This window comes from Nycticebus coucang, chromosome 1 (assembly GCF_027406575.1).
Source record: "Nycticebus coucang isolate mNycCou1 chromosome 1, mNycCou1.pri, whole genome shotgun sequence".
Taxonomy (NCBI): Eukaryota; Metazoa; Chordata; class Mammalia; order Primates; family Lorisidae; genus Nycticebus; species Nycticebus coucang.
Genome location: NC_069780.1, coordinates 79,711,689 through 79,734,170, shown reverse-complemented (window position 1 = coordinate 79,734,170; position 22,482 = coordinate 79,711,689). Strand labels below are relative to the sequence as shown.

Here is a 22,482-nt window from a genome sequence, read left to right as displayed (position 1 = left end):
TACCCCAGCACACAGTTGTGCCACCAAAAATACCTCCATGCATTGCCAAATCACCCATGGTTGAGAAACACTATTCTAGATATATAGCTGTTAACTTTTTCCCCTGCCACACAAAAACTTTTCCAAACTAGGGACTTCTACGTTTCCCAGTTCTTTTAACTAGTACACAAGAATCACTTTTCTCATTATGTCTATCAGTAAAGAGATTCCATCTGCTTTTCTTTCTTTTTTTTTTGAGACAGAGCCTCAAGCTGTCGCCCTGGCTAGAGCGCTGTGGCATCACAGCTCACAGCAACCTCAAACTCCTGGACTTAAGCAGTTCTCTTGCCTCAGCCTCCCAAGTCGCTGGGACTATAGGCGCCGGCCACAACACCCGGCCATTTTTTTTCTTTTGGTTGCAGCCATCGTTGTTTGGCGGGCCCGGCCTGGATTCGAACCCTCCAGCTCAGGTGCATGTGGCTGGCGCCTAAGCCACTTGAGCCACAGGTGCCAAGACTTTATCTGCTTTTCAACTGGCTGTTTATTTCTTCTCTTTGATCTTTGTCATGCACCATACTGCTACTCTGTTCCTTCATTTTCATACCAAAGAAGGAGCCTATAAGCAGAAAAGATGAGGAAAACTGAGCAATGCTGCTCAAGACTATTTTGCAGGGCTCAAAGAGAAGGGAGTCAGCTACAGCCGACACAGTGGGCCTGGGAGTCAATCAAGAGCAGCAGCTAAAGAAGGCTCTTTAGAGAGCCTGCTTTCAGGCATGCATTCAGAGATCTGAGAGCATTTGCTTGGAGTGTACTTTAATTCATTTAATCATACTAAGATACTAAAACAAAAATGCCACCAATTGTAACATAAGAAGGTGGGAATTTTACCAAGAGATAGGGGACAACTTTCATCACTCATTATTTTACGATGACAGATCCATAATCAAAGAACTTACTTAGGACATGCAGCCTGACACCTCAAGGGTAACATGAGCCTACCACTGCACTAAGACAAGAGCCCATGAAGCCAAGCCTTGTGTACAGGCAGCCGATGGGGACCTGGGGAGGGGTGCCATACCTCTTGTTGACAGCATCCAGCTGGACCTGGAGCGAGGCCTTGTGCTGCTCTACCACGTCCTTGAGCGGGACCGTGGGGTGCTCTGCGTGTTCCCCTTCAGTGCACTCCCGACACATGGCGGTCTCACATGACTGGCAGTAAAATTCCATCACCTGCAGGTAACACAGAAAACTTCCTGGCTCTGGGCCACAGATTGTTTACTCTGCACTAAGCACTTTCCTTGAATTCTTTCATTCAGTTCTCACAGCCACCCCAGCATGTCAGCATTATTGTGCCTAGCTTCACAGGAGACAAAGAAGAATGAATTTTGACAGATCAAACAGACATTGAGTGGACTCCAAAGTTGCTACTAAGACCACAAACCAGGTTTTTGGCAGCTACTTCCCCTAAAGCAGAACTGTGTAGGGTTGTGGGTCTCAAATTTTTGGTTTCAGGAGCCCTTTGTACTCTTTATAAGTTATTAAGGACTCCATAAGAGCTTTTGTGCTTGTGGATTATATCTATAGATATTTGTCATATTAAAATTGGAACTGAGAAAAAGTTTAAAGTATTTATTGATTTATTAAAAGCAATAATAGGGCCAGGAGCAGTGGCTCACAACTATAATCCTAGCACTCTAGGAGACCACAGCAGGACTGTTTGAGTTCAAAGAATTTGGGACCAGCCTGAGTAAAATCAAAACCCCGTCTCTACTAAAAGTAGAAAAAATTAGCTGCATATTGGTACATGCTTATAGTCCCAGCTACTCGGGAGGGTGAGGCAGGAGGATCACTTGAGCTCAGCAGTCGGAGGATGCACTGAGCTATTATGACACTACTGTACTTTAGTCTTGGCAACAGAGTGAGACTCTGTCTCAAAAAAAAAAAAAAAAAAAAGCCCATGAAATGTTAATGTGAATGATGTCATTTATGAAAAATAAATACATTTTACAAAAAAAAAAAAAAAAATTGTAGCTCAGTGCCTGTGGGTCAAGTGACTAAGGTGCCAGCCACATACACCTGTGCTGGTGGGTTCAAATCCAGCCCAGGCCCACCAAATAACAATGCTGGCTGCAACCAAAAAATGGCCAGGCATTGTGGTGGACGCCCGTGATCCCAGCTACTTGGGAGGCGGAGGCAGGAGAATCACTTGAGCCAGCACTTGGAAGTTGCTGTGAGCTGTGATTCCATGGTACCCAGGGCTACAGTTTGAGGCTCTGTCTCAAAAAAAAAAAAAAAAAAAAAATTTCTGAGCAGAATGGCATTGTTTTCCATTTTTGTAAACAACTGCAATATCTGGCTTAACAGAAGATATCTGGGGTCTGCATTCAATCCACTGTGATAGCACATGTCAGACAGCTTCTGGGAAACTCCATCATAAAAGTGGAAAGAGTGAAAAAGGAAAATAATGTCTTCATATGATTATGAATATAGGATTGACCTTGGGAACCCTCTGAAAGGGTCTTAGGACCCACAAAGTTTCCTGGATCCTTTGAGAATTGCTACCATTTGGATAAAAGACAAGCTAGACCGAGCAGTTTGCATCCTGGCTCCACCACTTACTTAGCTGAAAGACCATGGACAAGTTATTCAACTCCACTGTGTCTCAACTCCTGGCTCTGTCAAAGAAGACGATACTATTACCCTGATTTCACAGAGCTACCATGAGGATTAAGCAGGTTAGTATGCACAAAGAACTCAGATGACACCGGGCACTGGCACATAATAGGTGTTTAATAAGCGGTAACTGCTCTGATGGGGATGATAATGAAGATGATGACATTCTCTGCTTGCCTGAAAATCAAACCGCCTTATCCTAATTATGATAAACTCTCAGTAACAATACAACATAAAGCCATAAATGAACTTCCTCAAAAAGGCATTCCCCCCATTCTCTCAGCTGGAAGTAACATCTTCCAGTTTTGAATTTCCAACATATAACACACATAGAGAAAAGGACGTAAATTGTAATGCAGCTTGTTGGATTTCTGCAAGATCAATGCAGCCACAAAGTACTTTTATTTATACTCTAAGATATTTATAAGATTTTAAGTTCCTGAGCACAGGAACTCCCTCACTCAGAGCCATGATAACACCATGCACTTAGCAGTTATCCAAAAACTACTGAGTGAGTGAATGAGGGGAGGCTTAGCCATGATTTGGGTGGCATGTGTAAGAGCGGCTCAAAGGACACCTCCTTCCTATTAAGATTCACTCTTACTTTACACAGTGCTTCTGGGGCTGATTCTCCTAGGAAAAAAGCACACAGTTTACTGATAACTAAATGTGTTTTGGAAACAATCTTTTCTGATGGATCAGATTCAGTAAGAGTCTCTCAAGCCATCTCCAAGATAACTTAAAATTTAATATGGTGTTATAGTTTGAAGTAGGCACATAGTAGGGGTTTGAAAAAATACGTTTTTACTTTTTTCACAACTTCTGCTGACCTTTCAGGAATAGGCTTGAAACATAAAAAGGAGGTTTCCTTTCTTTATCCATCTTCTGCTCAAAAACATTTCTCTACACATTCCATTACATTTGTACAATTTGATGCAATCCAGCAGAAAGGCTAGCAATAGAAGCTATCCAATAATTATTTGCCAAAAGACTAAATGAGCTAAGGGATTCTTCCAAGGCAGCTCTCCAGTAAGTTAGCGACCTATGAGGGAAGGCTGTACTTTAAGTTGCATTTGGGCATTTTATCAAATGTAACCTATTTTACCATGATTTCAAGAAACAGAATGAGGGCGGTGCCTGTGGCTCAAAGGAGTAGGGCGCCGGCCCCATATGCCAGAGGTGGTGGTTCAAACCCAGCCCCAGCCAAAAAAAGAAAAGAAATAGAAATGACCTAAAACTATATGCAATATCATACAAAAATTTTCCTATCATAAAGTTTTTGGAGATTATTTTTGGAAAAGTAAATACTTGATAACAGTATATAAGCTCCATATCATAAGTATTTTGCTCATTATTTATGAAAACGCTTAATCCAAGATGTTTCCTGTTTTTCAAAGGGCTGGTAGAGAAAAGGATAAAAGAGCACTCCTCGCTAAATTCTAAGATTCCCTTTGGAAAAACGTCATCCCCAAGGATTTGTGGAATATAATTCCTGTGAAGGCTGAGGTTCCTTGCTACTTTGGCCTCAGCCAAACATGATTCACTTTTTACCACTTTTACATTTTTATTTCTACATTATATATAACTAGATGAGCATTTAACAATACTTCATTTTCTTGGTTAGTGCTCATGAAGTCTCTTTAGAGCAGGCTATCACTGCTAGTCACATATAGCAGAGGAAAGACCAAAAATGGAGCATGAAGACTTCATCCCTCAGGTTATCTTCAGGGCATTGTGGCTAATATAAGTGTTTGGATTGGGGAAAAATGCCACATTAACAGTGCTTATTCAATCCACTTGGCACACTTTCCAAGTTGATCAAGACTGGGACTAAGTTTCCAAATATTCCTTAGAAGAAGGGGGCATAGCCGTATGTCTAGAATGGGTCTAGACCAAAGGCAAATTTTATGTGGGAATCAGCATCCACATTGTATTTAGAAGTCACAAATATACCACACTACTTGCATTTTCTGGTCTCTGTTCCCTAGCAGTCTGAGGAGTGAGATGACAACGGATACTCACTGAAGAAAGAAAAGAATGTACAATAATATAGAGTCATTAAAAGTATAAAAATCTTCATGACCAGAGCCCATCATCTAACACAAAGACTCAGCATCTGTTACTATTACTAACCTTTTTTAATTTATATTTTAAAATGATTGCAGGGAAATGATATTACCAAATATGGCAAGGTAAGGAATTCTATGTCATAACATTAGCTGAGACTAATCTATTGGAGCAGACTTCAGTAGCCCTATATGAAAAGATATAAACTGTACAATATTAGAACAGTAGGGATAATAAAATTGGAGTATGAAAAAATTAGTTCAGAGAAGTCACTAAATAACAACAACAAACAACAAAAATCCTGGGTTTGGGGGGCATGGGTAGAGAATTTTATTTCCAGATTTTCCATATTATAATATTTTCAATGTGTAGTTTCTAATGAAAGCAATGAGGCATACAAAAACAAAACAAAGTAAAATAAAACCACAAAATTAAAAAGTATGGTCAACACACAGGATAAAAGAAATTATTTCCCTAAGAAAGCCCAAATTGGACTTAATAGACTTTAACTCTTTTATATATGCTCACAAAGTTAAAAGAAACCACATATAAATAACTGAAGGAAAATATGAGAACAATATCTCATCAAATAGACAATATTAATAAAGAGAAATCACAAAAAGGAGCCAAATAGAAATAGTCTAGGGTCGAAAACTATAATAACTGAAATGAAAATTTCACTAGAGGGGTTGCACAGAAGATTTAAACAGGCAGAGAAAAGAATCAGTGAACTTGAAAACAAGACTATTGAGATTATAGAATCTGAGAAACAGGGTGGCGCCTGTGGCTCAGTGAGCAGGGTGCCGGCCCCATATACCAAGGGTGGCGGGTTCAAGCCCAGCCCCGGCCAAACTGCAACAAAAAAATAGCCGGGCGTTGTGGCAGGCGCCTGTAGTCCAGCTACTCGGGAGGCTGAGGCAGGAGAATCGCCTAAGCCCAGGAGTTGGAGGTTGCTGTGAGCTGTGTGACGCCACGGCACTCTACCGAGGGCAATAAAATGAAACTCTGTCTCTACAAAAAAAAAAAAAAGAATCTGAGAAACAGAAATAAAAAAATGAAGAAAAAGTAATAGAACCTAAGACAGGATACCACCAAGTGTACCAAATATACCTAATTAGACTCTAAATAGGACAGGAGATAGAGAAAGGGAAAGAAATAATATTTCCAAAAATAATGGATTAAAGACACAACATCTACACATCCAAAGAGATAATAAAAGATATTTCTCCTGGATTAGCCTCCCAAGTAGTTGGGACTATAGGCACGTAACACCACACTTGGCTAATTTTTCTGTTTATAGTAGAGTTGGGGTTTCACTTTCCTTAGCCTGGTTTCAAATTCCTGATCTCAAGTGATCCTCCTACCTTGGCCTCCCAGAGTGCTATAATTATAGGTATGAGACACCATGCCTGGCCTAAAAGTCATTGTTAATGTATTTTTGGTTCCTAACACCTATATGACATAAAATAAAACTGCACAAAATAATATAATCTATAACAATTACAAACCTATGTTGATGATCACAGTATATAAATATTTACTACATAGTGATAATAATATTGGGAGGACCTGTGACTCAGTGAGTAGGGTGGCGCCTGTGGCTCAGTGAGTAGGGCGTTGGCCCCATATACCAAGGGTGGTGGGTTCAAACCCGGCCCTGGCCAAACTGCAACAAAAAAACAGCCAGGCGTTGTGGTGGGCGCCTGTGGTCCCAGCTACTTGGGAGACTGGGGCAAGAGAATCACCTAAGCCCAAGAGCAAGAGGTTGCTGTGAGCTGTGATGCCACGGGTGACAAAGTGAGACTCTGTCACTAAAAACTAATAACAATAATATTGGGGGAGAAAATGGAGCTAAAAGAAGCAAGGATTTTATATACAATTGAAACTAAGTTGGTATTAATTTGAATTATACTGTTGGAAGTTAAAATGTTAATTGTAATCTCCAGGGCAAACAATAAAAAAAAAAAACCTAAAAAGATATATAGTAAAAGAAATGAGAAGAGGCTCGGTGCCTGTGGCTCAAGTGGCTAAGGTGCTAGCCACATACACCTGAGCTGGCGGGTTTGAATCTAGCCTGGGCCTGCCAAACAACAATGATAACTGCAACTAAAAAATAGCCGGGTGTTGTGGCGAGCGCCTACAGTCCCAGCTACTTGGGAGGCCAAGGCAAGAGAATCGCTTGAGCCCAGGAGTTGGAGGTTGGAGGTTGCTGTGAGCTGTGATGTCACAGCACTCTACCCAGGGTGACAGCTTGAGGCTCTGTCTCAAAAAAAAAAAAGAAAAAGAAATGAGAAGAGAATCAAAATAGTAACTAGTCTGTTAAACATATAAGAAGGGGGCAACGAAGGAATTGAGGAACAAAAAGATATGACATATAATAGGCCAGGCACTGTGGCTCATGCCTATAATCCTAGCACTCTGGGAGGCCAAGGCGGGTGGACTGCCTGAGCTCATGAGTTTGAGACCAGCCTGAGCCAGAGCAAAACCTCATCTCTAATAACAGCTGGGCATTGTGGCAGGTGCCTGTAGTCCCAGCTACTTGGGAAGCTGAGGCAAGAGAATCACTTAAGCCCAAGAGTTTGAGGTTACTGTAAGCTGTGACGCCACAGCACTCTACCAAAGGTGACAAAGTGAGACTCTGTCTAAAAAAAAAGATATGACATATAGAAGACAAATGGCAAATGGCAGAAGTCTTTACTATTGATAATTAGATTACTAATTTAAATGATTAAACTCTCTAATCAAAAGGCCAATACTGGTAAATTGGATAAAAATATATATGTAATCCAACTATATATTCTCTATAAGAGAATCATTTTAGATCCAAAGCCACAAAGAGGTTGAAAATGAAAGAATGGGCTCGGCACCTTGTAGCTCAAGAGGCTAGGGCGCCAGCCACATACACAAGACCTGGTGGGTATGGCGGGTTTGAATCCAGCCCAGGCCTGCCAAACAACAATGACAACCACAACCATAAAAAAAAAGAAAGAAAAAAAATAGCCAGGCATCGTGGCGGGTGCCTGTAGTCCTAGCTACTTGGAAGGCTGAGGCAAGAGAATTGCTTAAGCCGGGAGTTAGAGGTTGCTCTGAGCTCCCCAGGGCGACAGCTTGAGACTCTGTCTCAAAAAAAAAAAAAAGGAAGAAAGAAAGAAAGAATGGAAAACGATATTCTATGCAAACTTACTTCAGAGAAAAATTATTGCACACAAAGGAAGACAATATGTCTATACAATTGGCAAAAGGACATTATATCATATTAGGTAGACTGCCCCTCCCCCCGCCAAAATTAAAAGAAAAAAAAGAAGAAAGAAAGCAGATAAGAGAAAGAAAGAGAAGGCTCATAGTACTAAAATCAGGAACAGAAGTAGGGAAATTGTTGCTGACATCATAGAAATAAAAAGGATTATAACAGAATACTTTGGATATTTATATGTCAGCAAATTGAATAATGTAGATGAAATCAATGAATTCCTAAAAATAAACTCCCAAAACTAACTCAAAGAAAATATACAAAGTCTGAATAGACCTATATAATAACTAAAGAGATTGAATCAATAATCAGAAAGCTTCCAACAAAGAAAAGGGTTTCACTATTCAATTTTATCAAATATTTAAAGAAGAACTAACAACAATCCTTCTCAAATTCTTCAACAAATAGAACGAAGGGGAGGAAACACTTCTTAATCCATTTTATTAGGCCAGTATTTGCACTACAAGAAAATTACAGACCAATATCCCTTACAAATATAGATTTAAAAATTCTTAAAATACTAGCAAACTGAATCCAGCTGTAAGTGAAAAGGTCTATACACCATGAACAGGCGAAATTTATCCCAAGAAAGCAAGAGTAGTTCACATTAGAAAATTACTCTATGTAACAGAGTAATAAAATAAAAGCATCTCTATATAATAGAGTAATAAAATAAAAGCATCTCAACTGATGTGGAAAAAGCATTATCCAACACTCTTTCATGATAAAAACACTTGTCTAAAAATAGAAGGGAACTTTCTCAGTCTGATAAAAGGCATCTACAAAGAACCAACAGCTAACATCATTACTTAATGCTAACCCCTAAGATCAGGAACCAGATGAAGATGTTCACTCTCACTGAAAGTTCTAGTCAGAGCATTTATTTTTATGTTTTCATTACCAACTAATATGAGGATACAGATACTTAGGTTACATTATTTTCAATTCTAAGGTAAACTTCAAGTTGTAGTTGAGCCCTTCACCCTGGGGTGTGCTGAACCCTCACATTGTGCACCTTAGGGAAGATTCCCCATTGCCTTCCCTCCTCTTGCCAATTGCCCTCCCTCCTCCCCTGGCCAGGGCATTTAGGCAAGAAGAAGAGATAGAATGCATCTAAATGGTAAAGGAAGAATTAAGAATTTGTCTATTGGCAGTGCCCATAGCTCAGTGGGTAAGGCACTGGCCACATAAACCCAGGCTGGCAGCTTTGAACCCAGCCCGGGCCAACTAAAGCAACAATGACAACCAAAAAATAGCAGGGCATTGTGGCGGGCACTTGTAGTCCCAGCTACTTGGAAGGCTGAGGCAAGAAAATCACTTAAGCCCAAGAGTTTAAGGTTGTTGTGAGCTGTGACACCACAGCACTCTACCAAGGGTGACACAGTGAGACTCTGTCTCAAAAAAAAAACACAAAGAATTTCTCTATTTAGGGTTGACATGATCTCACACAGAGAAAATCCTAAAGAACACATACACACAGAGAGCTAATAAATGAATTTAGCAAAATTGCAAGATATAAGATCAATAGACAAAAATCAGGTGTGTTTTTATGCACTAGCAATGAATAATCCAAAATGAAAGAAAACAATTCCATTTAACAAAGCATCAAAAATATGCTTTGAATATGACATTTGAATAAATTTAACCAAAGGGTACATGACTAGAACACTGAAAATGGTGGCAGCACCTATAGCTCAGAGGAGAGGGTAGGGTTCTGGCCACATACACTGAGGCTGACAGGTTCGAATCCAGCCTGGGTGAACTAAAACAACAATGACCACTGCAACAAAAAAAATAGCCAGGTGTTGTGGCTGGTGCCTGTAGTCCCAGCTACCTGGGAGGCTGAGGCAAGAGAATCACTAAACCCAAGTGTTTGAGGTTGCTTCCCAACTACTTGGGAGGCTGAGGCAAGAGAATCGCTAAACCCAAGAGTTTGAGGTTGCTGTGAGCTGTGATGCCACAGCACTCTACCCAGGGTGAAAGCTTAAGACTCTGTCTCAAAAACAAAACAAAACAAAACAAAACACACTGAAAACTACAAAACATTATTAAAAGAAATTAAAGAATACCTAAATACTGTTAGTAAATGAAAAGGTATCGCATGCTCATGAATGGGAAAGCATCATATTAAGACAGCAATATTTCCCAAATTGATCCACAAATTCAATTTTCAACTTCCTTTTTTTGCAGAAGTGAATAAGCTACTCCTAAAATTCATTTGAAATTGCATGGGACTCTGAATAGCCAAAACAATTTTGAAAAAGAATATAACTGGAGTACTTTTACTTACCCATTTCAAAATTTAATACAGAGCTACAGTAATCAAAGAATGTGGCATTAGGATAGGCAGATAGATTAATGGGATAGAATTAAAAGTGCAGATCTATACATCTATGGTCAACTGATTCTTTTTTTAAAAAGACAGAGTCTGACTTTGATGCTCTGGCTAGAGTGGTACGGTGTCATTGCTCACAGCAATGAGGCTGCTCACAGCCCAACCTAAAACTCTTGGGCTCAAGCGATCCTCTTATCTCAGCCTCCCAAGTAGCTGGGACTATAGGCATCCACCACAAAGCCAGGCTAGTTTTTCCATTTTCAATAGAGATAGGGGTCTTGCTCTTGCTCTGGCTGGTCTTAAACTTCTGAGCTCAGGTGATTCACCTTTGCCTCCCAGAGTGCTAAGATTACAGGCATGAGCCACTGCACCTACCCTGGTCAACTGATTCTTGACAAAGGTGTCAAGACTGCCAAATGGGGAAAATAGACTTTTCAACAAATTATGATGAGACAACTGGATACTCAACATGTAAAAGATTGAAATTGAACCCTTACATATACAAAAATTAACTCAAGAGAGATAAGACTGAAATGTAAGTTATAACTATAATAAAACAGAGGTAAATCTTCATGGCTTTGGATTTGGCAATGGATTCTTAGCTATGACACCAAAAGCAAAAGCAAGAAAAGAAAAAAAAAGATAAACTTTTGTGCATCAAAGAACACCACTAAGAAAGTGGTGGGAAAAAATGTTAGTCATATATCTGGTAAGGGTGTAATAACAGAAGCATACAAAAATTTCCTGTAACTCATCAACAAAAAGATAACCCAATCTGAAAATAGACAAAGGGGGCTGCCCAGTGGCCCAAGCCTGTAATCCTAGCAATTTGAAAGGCTGAATTGGAAGAATCTCTTGAAGCCAGAGTCCAAGACTAGTGAGCAACACACAGCAAGACCCTGTCACAAAAAAGTAAAAATATTAGCCGGGTGCCCTTGAAGTCTCACCTATGGGGGAGACTGAGGTGGGAATATAGCTGGAGGCCAGCCTGGGCTATGTATTGAGACCTTGTCTCTAACAAATAATAATAATAATAATAACAATAAGAAAAATAATAAAAGTAAAACATTGAATGACCATGTGACCTAGCAATTCCACTCTTAGGTATGTACCCACGAGAACTGAAAACATGTCCACACAAAAACGCAGCCAAATTCATTAATAGCCAAAAAGTGTTAACAACCCAAATGTCCATCAATCGATAAATACATTGTGGTATGCAATGCTACCATTTGGATGAACCTTGAAAATCTGCTGAGTGTCACATAAGGTATGATTCCATTTATACCAGATGTCTGTAAAAGGCAAATCCATGGAGACAGAACACAAGACTGGTGGTTGCCAGAGGTTAGTGGGAAGAGGGAATGTGAACTAGCTGCTTGATGGGTATAGAACTTCTTTTGGAGGTGATGTAAATGTTCTGGAATAAGATAGTGGTGATATTTGCTCAACTTAGTAAATCTAAAAAAAAAAAAGCACTAATTGTACACTTTAAAATGGCTGAAATGTTAAACTTTGTGTCATGTGAATCTTATTTCATAAAATGTAATTGAGGGCAGCTTTGAAAAGACAGTGGCAGGCTGAAGGCATTTTAAAGTATCAACAGCTAGTTATTCTGAAAGGCTCGTGCTGGAGATCTCACAGCTTTGGTTCAAGCTGAGAGCTAATTGTGTAAGATGCATGACTCCACTGAGCTGTTCATCTCTGGGGAGATCATGCAGGTGCTCAGGGGTGGGTGGACAGGCCAGAAACCAGGAAGAGCTGACTGCTGTTGGCGGGTCATCCTTTACACTCATCAGAAAAGGAGCCTGACAGGACCATACATGGATCGAACATGAAAAGGGTCATCTTTCATCTACACGTGCTAAGCAGTGCCAGGCAGTGAGGATGGTGTTGCAGACAACCCCGAGCTACCTGAGAGCAGACAGTTGACCCTGGTGAAGGCAGTGGGGGCTGGTTAGTGGTAGGGCATTCGTAATGAGAACCTCTCTTGATGAGTGTGGTGGCTCACACCTATAATCCTAGCACTCTGGGAGGCCAAGCCAGGTGTATTGCTTAAGCTCATGAGTTTGAGACCAGCCTGAGCAAGAGCAAGAGTCCAATTCTACTAAAAATAGAAAAAAAGTAGCTAGGCGGGCGCCCATAGTCCCAGCTACTTGGGATGCTGAGGCCAAGAGTTTGTGGTTGCTGTGAGCTAGGCTGACCCCATGGCACTCTATTCAGGTTGACAGACTGAGATTCTTTCTCAAAAAAAGAAAAGAGATCACTCGGCTTGTGCATTGATGAAGAATGCAGCTAGTTGTGAGAATTAATGTGACTTGCAGGACATATTGATCATCGACACTTCGAACGCACTTGTGGCCCCAGGTTCCTCCTGGGGCTACGCCTGTCTGAGCGTCACTTGCAAAGAAATTTTATTTTCAATTTTTTAATTTTTATTTAAAAAAATAAAGAAAAGAAAATGAGGATACATCTTTGTACCTATTAATTTAATATCCCTGCTCGTGAGCCACCCAAACAAGCAATAACAGTGCTTAAGGATCTTTTCGTTCCTGGGAGGCATGAGCTCAAAAAATGTCTGCTTTAACTACAAAGAACCTCTTAGATCACTAACCATTATTCCTCGCTTTCTTCTGTATTTGGAAGACCACCACAGCAGTTTAATTAGAAGACAGGTAGTCTCACGGTACTTAAAGACGACAAGCTTTCATCTACACATACTAAGCAGGGCCAGGCAGTTAGGATGGCAGTACCTTGCTTTATTGTTATTATCTTTTTGTTTGTTTGTTTTTGGCCGGGTTTGAACCCACCAACTCCGGCATATGGGGCTGGCACCCTACTCATTGAGCCACAGGCACCACGGCCGCTGCCCTGCTTTATGGTTAATTACTCTATTTTATTAACCTTCTAACGCTTGGATTGCTTTCAAAGATTGACCCATGACAACTCTTAACTATAGCAATTTATCTGGAATACTGCCTGTATTTGGCTTGAATAGGCAATGAGGACCTGTCTCAAAGCAACAGGGGTGAATTCTCACAATCTATAATCAAACAACTCAAGACACACTCAGAAAAGGTTCTAAGCCCTCTTGCTCCCTAACTTTGTGCTTTTTGATTATGTTTACTTTGTACTATAAAATAAAAATTACAATTAACATTCTTCTATCAAATCTCTACCCTCATCTCCAACTATTTCCTTAAAAATATTTCTATTGGCTCTGTGCCTGTAGCTCAGTGGCTAGGACGCCGGCCATATATACCAGAGCTGGCGGGTTCGAACCCAGCCTAGGCCTGCCAAACAACAATGGCAACTACAGTAATAAAAAAAAAATAGCCGTTGTGGTGGGTGCCTGTAGTCCCAGCTACTCGGGACACTGAGGCAAGAGAATCGCTTATGCCCAAGAGTTTGAGGTTGCTGTGAGGTATGACGCCATGACACTCTACCCAGGGCCACAGCTTGAGACTGTGTCTCAAAAAAAAAAAAAGTATATATATATATACATTTTGATAATGAATCAACTATACATATATATATATATATCAGCAAAATACCCATATATTTAAACTTAAGGGCTTGGCGCCCGTAGCTCAGTAGGATGCCAGCCACATACACTACAGCTGGTGGGTTCAAATCCGTCCAGGGCCTGCTAAAACAACAATGCCAACTACAACAAAAAAATAGTCAGGTGTTGTAGTGGGCACCTGCAGACCCAACTACTTGGGAGGCTGAGACAAGAGAATCACTTAAGCCCAAAAGTTTAAGGTTGCTGTGAGCTGTGACACCAAAGCACTCTACCGAGGGCAATATAGTGAGACTCTATCTCAAAAAAAAAAAAAAAGAAGAAATATTTCTATTAGTGGAATTACTAAAGTAAAAGATTGGAAATTGTATAAATATCATTATATATGCCATATTGACATAAACTTTCTGAAAAGCCATTTACCCTTCGACCCACAACATATGAAAATGTTTTGCTGCACATACCCTTGTTAGCACTGGTTATTACCTTTTTTTTTTTTGTGGTTTTTGGCCGGGGCTGGGTTTGAACCCGCCACCTCTGGCATATGGGACCGGCGCCCTACTCCTTGAGCCACAGGCGCCGCCCTGGTTATTACTTTTTAAAAAAACTTGTAACTGGGCGGCACCTGTGGCTCAGTCGGTAAGGTGCCGGCCCCATATACCGAGGGTGGCGGGTTCAAACCCGGCCCCGGCCAAACTGCAAAACCAAAAAAAAAAAATAGCCGGGCGTTGTGGCGGGCGCCTGTAGTCCCAGCTACTCGGGAGGCTGAGGCAAGAGAATCGCTTAAGCCCAGGAGTTGGAGGTTGCTGTGAGCTGTGTGATGCCCATGGCACTCTACCGAGGGCCATAAAGTGAGACTCTGTCTCTACAAAAAAAAAAAAAAAACTTGTAACTAATTGGAGAAGATTTGATGATTTGCAAAGTTTAACTTTTTTTCTAGTTATTATTAGCCATTTATGTATTCTCTGTGAATTTTCTGAGTTCTTTGCTTATTTTCTTTTGTGATACTCATATTTTCCTTAAATACTCATACATATTAAGAATTCACTGGGGTATTTTAATTAAGAATTTTACAGCTACAATCATAAATTGAGTTATTAATAGTTTTCTTTCTGTTCTATCTTCTTCACTAGGTTTTGGTATCTGCCCTGTAAGTGTATCATAAATGAACTGGGGGTTTCCTATCCTTTTTTATAATCCAGAAATATATATGCTATGAACTCTTATTTTCTTTTTTGTGTATGTTTCATATATTTATTTTGTTTTTCTTTTCCTAACTTCTTGAGTTGAATTCTTTTCTTTTTTTTGAGACAGAGTCTCACTATGTTGCCGTCAGTAGAGTGCCGTGGTGTCACAACTGACAACAACTTCAAACTCTTGGGCTTAAGCGATTCTCTTGCCTCAGCCTCCCAAGTAGCTGGGGCTACAGGTGCCTGCCACAACGCCCAGCTATATATTTTGTTGCAGTTGTCATTGTTGTTTAGCAGGCTCAGGCCAGGCTCGAACTCTCCACCCTTGGTGTATGTGGCTGGCACTGAGCTATGGGCACTGCCCTTGAGTTGAATTCTTTTCAAATGGAGGAAAATACTTAAAACCTATAAAATTTTCTGGGCATGGATTGACTTCAGCCTATATATATGATAAATAAGGATTCCACTTCCAATATTTTGTTAATATATTCTAAATAGCCCAACTGTGTTATTTTTTATTAAATATGTGCTTTTAGAATGTATTTAGAGTTTTTTCCATAAACGTGTTACTAATGTAATTTTAATGCACTAGTGCAGGAAGTTGGTTTACACAATGGGAAAATACAGTATTTTCTTTGTAATCTGGTATAAGATTAATTTTAACTGTTCAAGTTCTCACAATCTTATTAATAACAGCTTAGCTTAACAGATTTTAGCACATGCCTTTTTATTTGTGGGAGGCAGATTCTCATGTGAAAGAGTACTCTCTTTCTCTGAAATTTATCCTCTCTTCTCCACCTCTATGATGCTATTTTAGTTCTACCTCCTATTATCTTTCATTTGGAGAATTCAAGAAACTCAGAACTGGTTTCCAGCCTTTAGTCTCTGCTACTCCATCCCTCCATAATGTCACTAAAATAGAGGGTTTTAATGCTTCCACACTAATTACGGAATTAAAGTGCTTTTTTTTTTTTTTTTTGAGATAGAGTCTTATTCTGTTGCCCAGGCTAGAACGCCATGGCCTAATAGTTCATGGCAACCTCAAACTCTTGGGTGTAAGTGATCTTCCTTCCTCAGCCTTCTGAGTAGCTGGGACTACAGGTGCCTGCCACAATGCCTAGCTAATTTTTTCTATTATTAGTAGAGATGGGGTCTTGCTCTTGCTCAGGCTGGTCTTGACTTCTGAGCCCAAAGGATCCTCCCGCCTCAGCCTCCCAGAGCACTAGGATTACCAAGGCTGGCCGAGAATTGGGATCTTAACGACATTCACAGCTTGTCCCAGTCTCTCCCTGTCTGTCTTTCCAGGTTTATCCCTACAAGTCCTCAGCCCATCTGTGTCTCACCTTTAACTCCCCTATCTCCGTTCTCTAGCTAGGAGTATGATCAACAGGTCCCTGCCCTCCTGAAGCCACACCGAGCCACAAACTGTTACCGGAATTCCATGACACACTCACTGTACTAATGGGGTAATCTTTCCGACTGCCAGTATTTCTCATTCTACATGTAGCCTCATCACACCCCAAATTTATAGTAAGGTTTACAGTGGGTCTCCAAACATTTCTAAGTCTTTACCTCAGGTCTCCAGAGAGCCCCACTTTAAGAAGCTTTTAAGGAAATTTTTTTAAGGGGACTCTTGAACCGGATAGAAATGCCTTCCTAGGAACTGTTTATAGAACATGAACTCCAGGCAGAGACAGCCTGTGCATTCATTAAGAGCCAGTGTGAGAAATGGTCATGAGAAAGCATCATTTGAAGTTCTTTTCACAAAATTTACATGGTAACTCTCCTTGGGAGCACAATGTGTGGAAAACTGCATAGTTATTAATAGCCTGGTGTGATTTCAATTAAATAATTACAGACATGTAATCCACTGTGTCACTGTTTTATTTTGGCTACCAGAAGGCAGATGCTGTTTGTTCCCATTTAGCTTTTATGATGTGTCAGCTAGCTTTGTGACTGTTCCAGCCTCAGTTTCTCTACCTACAAATGAAGTTAACTAACACCTACTTTGCAGAGTGGGGTTTTAGGAGCCAAGAACGGTATCTCGCAAATTTGTTTAACAAATACATATTGATTGATTTCCATCTATAGGTACTAAGGGTAAAATTAACAGGTCCCTGCCCTCCTGGAGCTCATATTCTAGAGGGAAGACCAGAAGACCAGTAAGTAAAGAAATACACAGATGTGAGCTCCTACCTAATGGGCACAATGTAAGGGTATATGGCACACCTCCTGGGTGCAGGATACAATTACAACTAACAAACACTGTAAACTAATTGTTTGTACCCTCATATTAATCTGAAATTAAAACAAAAACAAAAACAAAAAAGAAGGCTCGGCGCCCATAGCACAGTGGTTATGGTGCCAGCCACATGCACTGAGGCTGGCGGGTTTGAGCCCGGCCTGGGCCAGCTAAACCATAATGACAACTGCAACAAGAAAATAGCTGGGTGTTGTGGCAGGCGCCTGTGGTCCCAGCTACTTGGGAGGCTGAAGCAAGAGAATTCCTAAAGCCCAAGAGAGTTTGAGGTTGCTGTGAGCTGTGACACCACAGCACTCTACCGACGGCGACATAGTGAAACTCTGTCTCAAAAAAAAAAAAGAAATAGAAAAAGGAGGTGGTGAGGGCAGCTAGGTGTCAGAGGTGGTCTACCTTAGATAGCACTGTTAGAGAAGGCTGCTGTGTGCAGGAGAAATGTGAACTAACGCTCCGAGGAAGAGAATGAGCTACTCAGAGCAAGAGGGAACTCAGCACCTCAAGCAGAAAAATACAACCTGGCCCTGAGGGGGGAAACTACTGGGCAAGGTCTGAGGCCACTGGGGCTACAGCATAGTGGGCAGAGAGAACAGTGTGTGAGGAGGGAAATAAAATGAGCAGTAGTATGGCTAATAACAACTGCTTTGTTGTAATGATTGCTCATTTGACTGAGTGGTTTTATTTTGCCTGGGCCTTTTATTATAAGCAGTTTCAAATACTTCTGAAGTGCCAGTATATAAAGAATAAGGTAAATAAAGTCATTAATTAGAAACAATTTTAATAGCTAACATTTATCAAGAGCCTACCGTATGCTTTACATGGCCTAAACATTTAATTCTTCCAATAATCCTATTTGGTAAGTACTATTCTTACGTCCTTTTTACTTAAGAGGAAATGAGACACAGAGTTTAATAAACTTGTGAAAGCAGGGAAGAAGTTTCAGAGCAGGATTTGAATCCAACAGTCAGACACCAAAGCCCATGTTCTGCCTGTAATTCTAGCACTCTGGGAGGCTGATGTGGGTGGATCACCTGAGCTCACAAGTTCAAGACCAGCCTGAGCTAGAGGGAGACTCCGTCTCTAAAAATAGCCGAAGAGGCAGCATCGTATAGTGAGTCTAAGAACATGGGCTTGGGGCGGTGCCTATGGCTCAAAGGGGTAGAGTGCCGGTCCCATATGCCAGAGGTGGCGGGTTCAAACCCAGCCCTGGCAAAAAAAATAAATAAAAATATAAAAATTAAAAAAAAAAAAAAAAAAGAACATGGGCTTGGTATTTTTTTTTTTTTTTGAGACAGTCTCACTTTGTTGCCCCCCACTCCCCTCACCCGGGGAGAGTGCCATGGCATCATAGCTCACAGCAACCTCAGACTCTTGGGATCAAGTGATTCTTTTGCCTCAGCCTCCCAAGTAGCTGAGACTATAGGCGCTTGCCACTGTACCCAGCTAGTTTTTCTGTTTTTAGTAGAGATGAGGTCTCACTCTTGCTCAGGTTGGTCTTGAGCTCCTGAGCTTAAGCAATCCACCCACCCCGGCCTCCCAAAGTGCAAGGATTACAGGCATGAGCCACTGTGGCCAGCCTCTACTTCTATTTCTTAATGAGGAATAGGGTCTTTGCCGACGACATGATCTTATATTTAGAGAACCCCAAAGACTCAACCACAAGACTCCTGGAAGTAATCAAAAAATACAGCAATGTCTCAGGATATAAAACCAATGTCCACAAATCAGTAGCCTTTGTATATGGCAATACCAGCCAAGATGAGAAGCTAATCAAGGGCACAGTCTCTTTCAAAAAGTGAAATACCTAGGAATATACATAACAGAAGAGGTGAAGGACCCCGACAAAGAAAATGATGAAACCCTATGAAAAGAAATAGCAGAGGAGGGTGGCGCCTGTGGCTCAAAGGGGTAGGGCACTGGCCCCATATGCTGAAGGTGGCGGGTTCAAACCCAGCCCTGTCCAAAAAACTGCAAAAAAAAAAAAAAGAAAGAAAGAAAAGAAAAGAAAAGACATAGCAGAGGATATTAACAAATGGAAGAACATACCATGCTCATGGCTGGGAAGAATCAACATTGTGAAAATGTCTATACTACCCAAAGCAATCGACAGATTTAATGCAATCCCCATTAAAATACCATCATCATACTTGAAATATTTGGAAAAAATAATTCTTCATTTTGTATGCAACCAGAAGAAACCCCATATAGCCAAGGCAATTCTTAGTAATAAAAACAAAGCCAGGGGTATCACCCTACCGGACTTTCCAGTACACTATAAGGCCATAGTGATCCAAATAGCATGGTATTGGCACATAAATAGAGACAATGAAATTTGGAACTGAATAGAAACCATGAGATTAGACTAACATCTTACAGCCATCTGATCTTTCATAAACCAAACATGAAGATACACTGGGGAAAAGAATCCCTATTCAATAAATAGTGCTGGGAGAACTGGATCACCACATGTAGAAGACTGAAACTGGACCCACACTTCTCACCACTTAACCAAATTGATTCAAGATGGATAAAAGTTTGAAATCTAAGGCAGGAAACAATAAAAATCCTCAAAGAAAATGTGGGGAAAACACTTGAAGATACTGTCCTGAGGAAAGATTTTATGCAAAAAGACTTCTGTGGCAATTGTAACAACAAAAATAAACAAATGGAACTTAATTAAACTGAAAAGCTTCTGTACCACTAAGGAAACAACAACCAAATATCTTTCCCCAACTATGGCGAATTATCAATCAGACAAAAGGTTGATAACTAGGATCTATAGAGAACTCAATTCATCACCAAAAAAAGACCCAACAATCCCATCTATCACTGGGCAAGAGACATGAACAGAACCTTCTCTAAAGAAGACAGACAAATGGCTAACAAACATATGAAAAAATGCTCATCGTCCCTAATTATCAGAAAAATGCAAATCAAAACTACCCCAAGATATCATCTAACCCCAAGGAGAATGGCCCACATCACAAAGTCTCAAGGTTGCAGATGTTGGCGTGGATGTGGAAAGAAGTGAACACTTTTACACTGCGGGTGGGACTGCAAACTAATACAATCTTTTTGAAAGGAAGTATGGAGAATCCACAAGAATTCACATTAGACTTCCTGTTTGATCCTGCAATCCCATTACTAGGCATCTACCCAGAAGAAAAAAAAATCCTTTAATCATAGGGACATTTACATTAGACTGTTTATTGCAGCTCAATTTACAATTGCCAAAATGTGGAAACAGTCTAGATGCCCACCAACCCAGGAATTGATTAACAAGCGGTGGTATATGCACACTATAGGATACTATTTGGCCATTAAAAAAGATGGAGACTTTACATTTTTCTTTTTAACCTGGATGGAAGTGGAACACATTCTTCTTAGTAAAGCATCACAAAAATGGAGAAGCACGAATCTAATGTACTCCATTCTAATAGGAAGGCAGTAGGTGAGCTAATATAAGTGAGGGTAGGGGAATGAGGGAGTGGGGAGAGGGAAAGAGGGAGGAGGATGGAGGGTCATGGTGTATGACACACCTCTTGTGGGGGGGACACAATTATAAGAGGGACTTTAACAAATGCAATCAGTGCAACCTAATTCTTTGTACCCTCAATGAATCCCAAACAATAAAAGAAAAAAAAAATAAGGAATAGGGTCTAATATACATGAGAAAAATTTCCCTTACAATTAAAATAAGGATCCCAGCACTTGGGAGGCCAAGGCAGATGGATTGCCTGAGCTCACAGGTTTGAGACCAGCCTGAGCCAGAGCAAGACTCCCTCTCTAAAAAACAGCTGGGCATTGTGGCAGGTGCCTGTAGTCCCAGCTACATGGGAGGCTGAGGCAAGAGGATCACTTGAACCCAAGAGTTTGAGGTTGTCTCAAAAAAAACAAAAACCAAAAAAAAATTTAAAAAAGGACTCTAATTAATATTTAAAAAATCACTCTTAATTTATAGAATGTAGGCTCAGTGCCGGTAGCTCAAGCGGCTAAGGCACCAGCCACATACACCAGAGCTGGTGGGTTTGAATCCAGCCTGGGCCTGCCAAACAACAATGACAACTACAACCAAAAACTAGCCGGGCATTGTGGCGGGTGCCTGTACTCCCAGCTACTTGGGAGGCTGAGGCAAGAGAATTGCTTAAGCCTAGGAGTTGGGGGCTGCTGTGAGCTACGATGCCACAGCACTCTACCCAGGGCAATGGCTTGAGGCTCTGTCTCAAAAAAAAAAAAAAAAAATTACAAAATGTATCCATTATTAAGTCTTTATCCATAATTGGTAACATGGATGTTTATGTGGGTGAAAATACACCCAGCTTGAAAATTGCACTAGTCTGCTCTCCTTGGGGTGACACATCCTTAACATGTGTTAAGCAGACACAATGAAGGCTAATTTTATTATTTAAGTAGTTCTGGTCAGAGAAGGTGAGCAGGCCAACCAGTCTGGGGGCTGGTAACAATTTACTCATTTTCTAGAGGGAGTTCTGTTCTAATGTATGATCTTTGATGTGACCAAAGCCTGCCCATGGCCACAGCAGTCATGCTCCCATGCAGCACCTGCCATCCGAGTTACTTACATTTCCATCGTGGTTTGGGCAAGAGAGGGGCTTTCCTGCAGCCACAGCAGTGACGGTCTCCAGGATGGAAGAGTCCTCGATGTTGCTGCCTGGAGTTCGCTGCAGCACGTCCATCAGGTTCGTGATGAAGAAGTTGTTTTGCAGTGCGGCCACCCCTTTCTCGGGCAGGATGGAGGTCTGGCGGCACACGGGGCAGGAGAGGGTTAAACTGTGGGCAGGAATGTAGTTCTGCAGGCACCTGTGACAGGGGCAGAGGCAGGAGGACAGTTTAACAGCTCAGGGGACAGAAACACTGCTTCTTTTGCAGGTGCCACATGTGCGTGTTCTCAACAACTATGTGGGCAGCTTGGCAGAAACTCCCGTCATGGTCTCCTTTACTAGAAAATAATATTTCAGAAACCCAGACGTGACCAGTACTCACACTGGCCTTGTCAGCTGATCAGGCAAAGGATTATGCTCAAGGAAAAGGAAAACGTCACTGACTTCTGTCGTGTATTCTAGAGGCTGAGCACACAGAGTGTGGTCTGTGGACTAGCAGCACTGGCCTCCCTTAGGGGCTTACTTGGGAAAAATGATGCAGAAGTTCAGGCCCTGCCAGCCTGCTGAGTCAGTACGCACAGCAGTCTGA

At 41.1% G+C, this 22,482-nt stretch overlaps 1 protein-coding gene and 1 pseudogene across 9 annotated transcripts in view; one reads left to right on the top strand and one right to left on the bottom strand.

Moving 5' to 3' along the window:
- Positions 1 to 22,482, bottom strand: part of TRIM2 (tripartite motif containing 2) — a 166,493-nt gene that overhangs the window by 50,890 nt on the left and 93,121 nt on the right. For 8 of the 9 annotated variants that reach the window (XM_053583117.1, XM_053583126.1, XM_053583103.1 and 5 more), the window contains 2 exons: positions 21,855 to 22,092; positions 1,058 to 1,209 (listed from right to left, as the gene is read on the bottom strand). In XM_053583117.1, coding sequence (XP_053439092.1) covers positions 1,058 to 1,209; positions 21,855 to 22,092 — 390 coding nt within the window. Of the gene's footprint in view, positions 1 to 1,057; positions 1,210 to 21,726; positions 22,093 to 22,482 lie in introns of those variants that run through there. The other variant, XM_053583145.1, reaches the window with a different exon arrangement.
- Positions 12,552 to 12,704, top strand: LOC128591581 (uncharacterized; annotated as a pseudogene).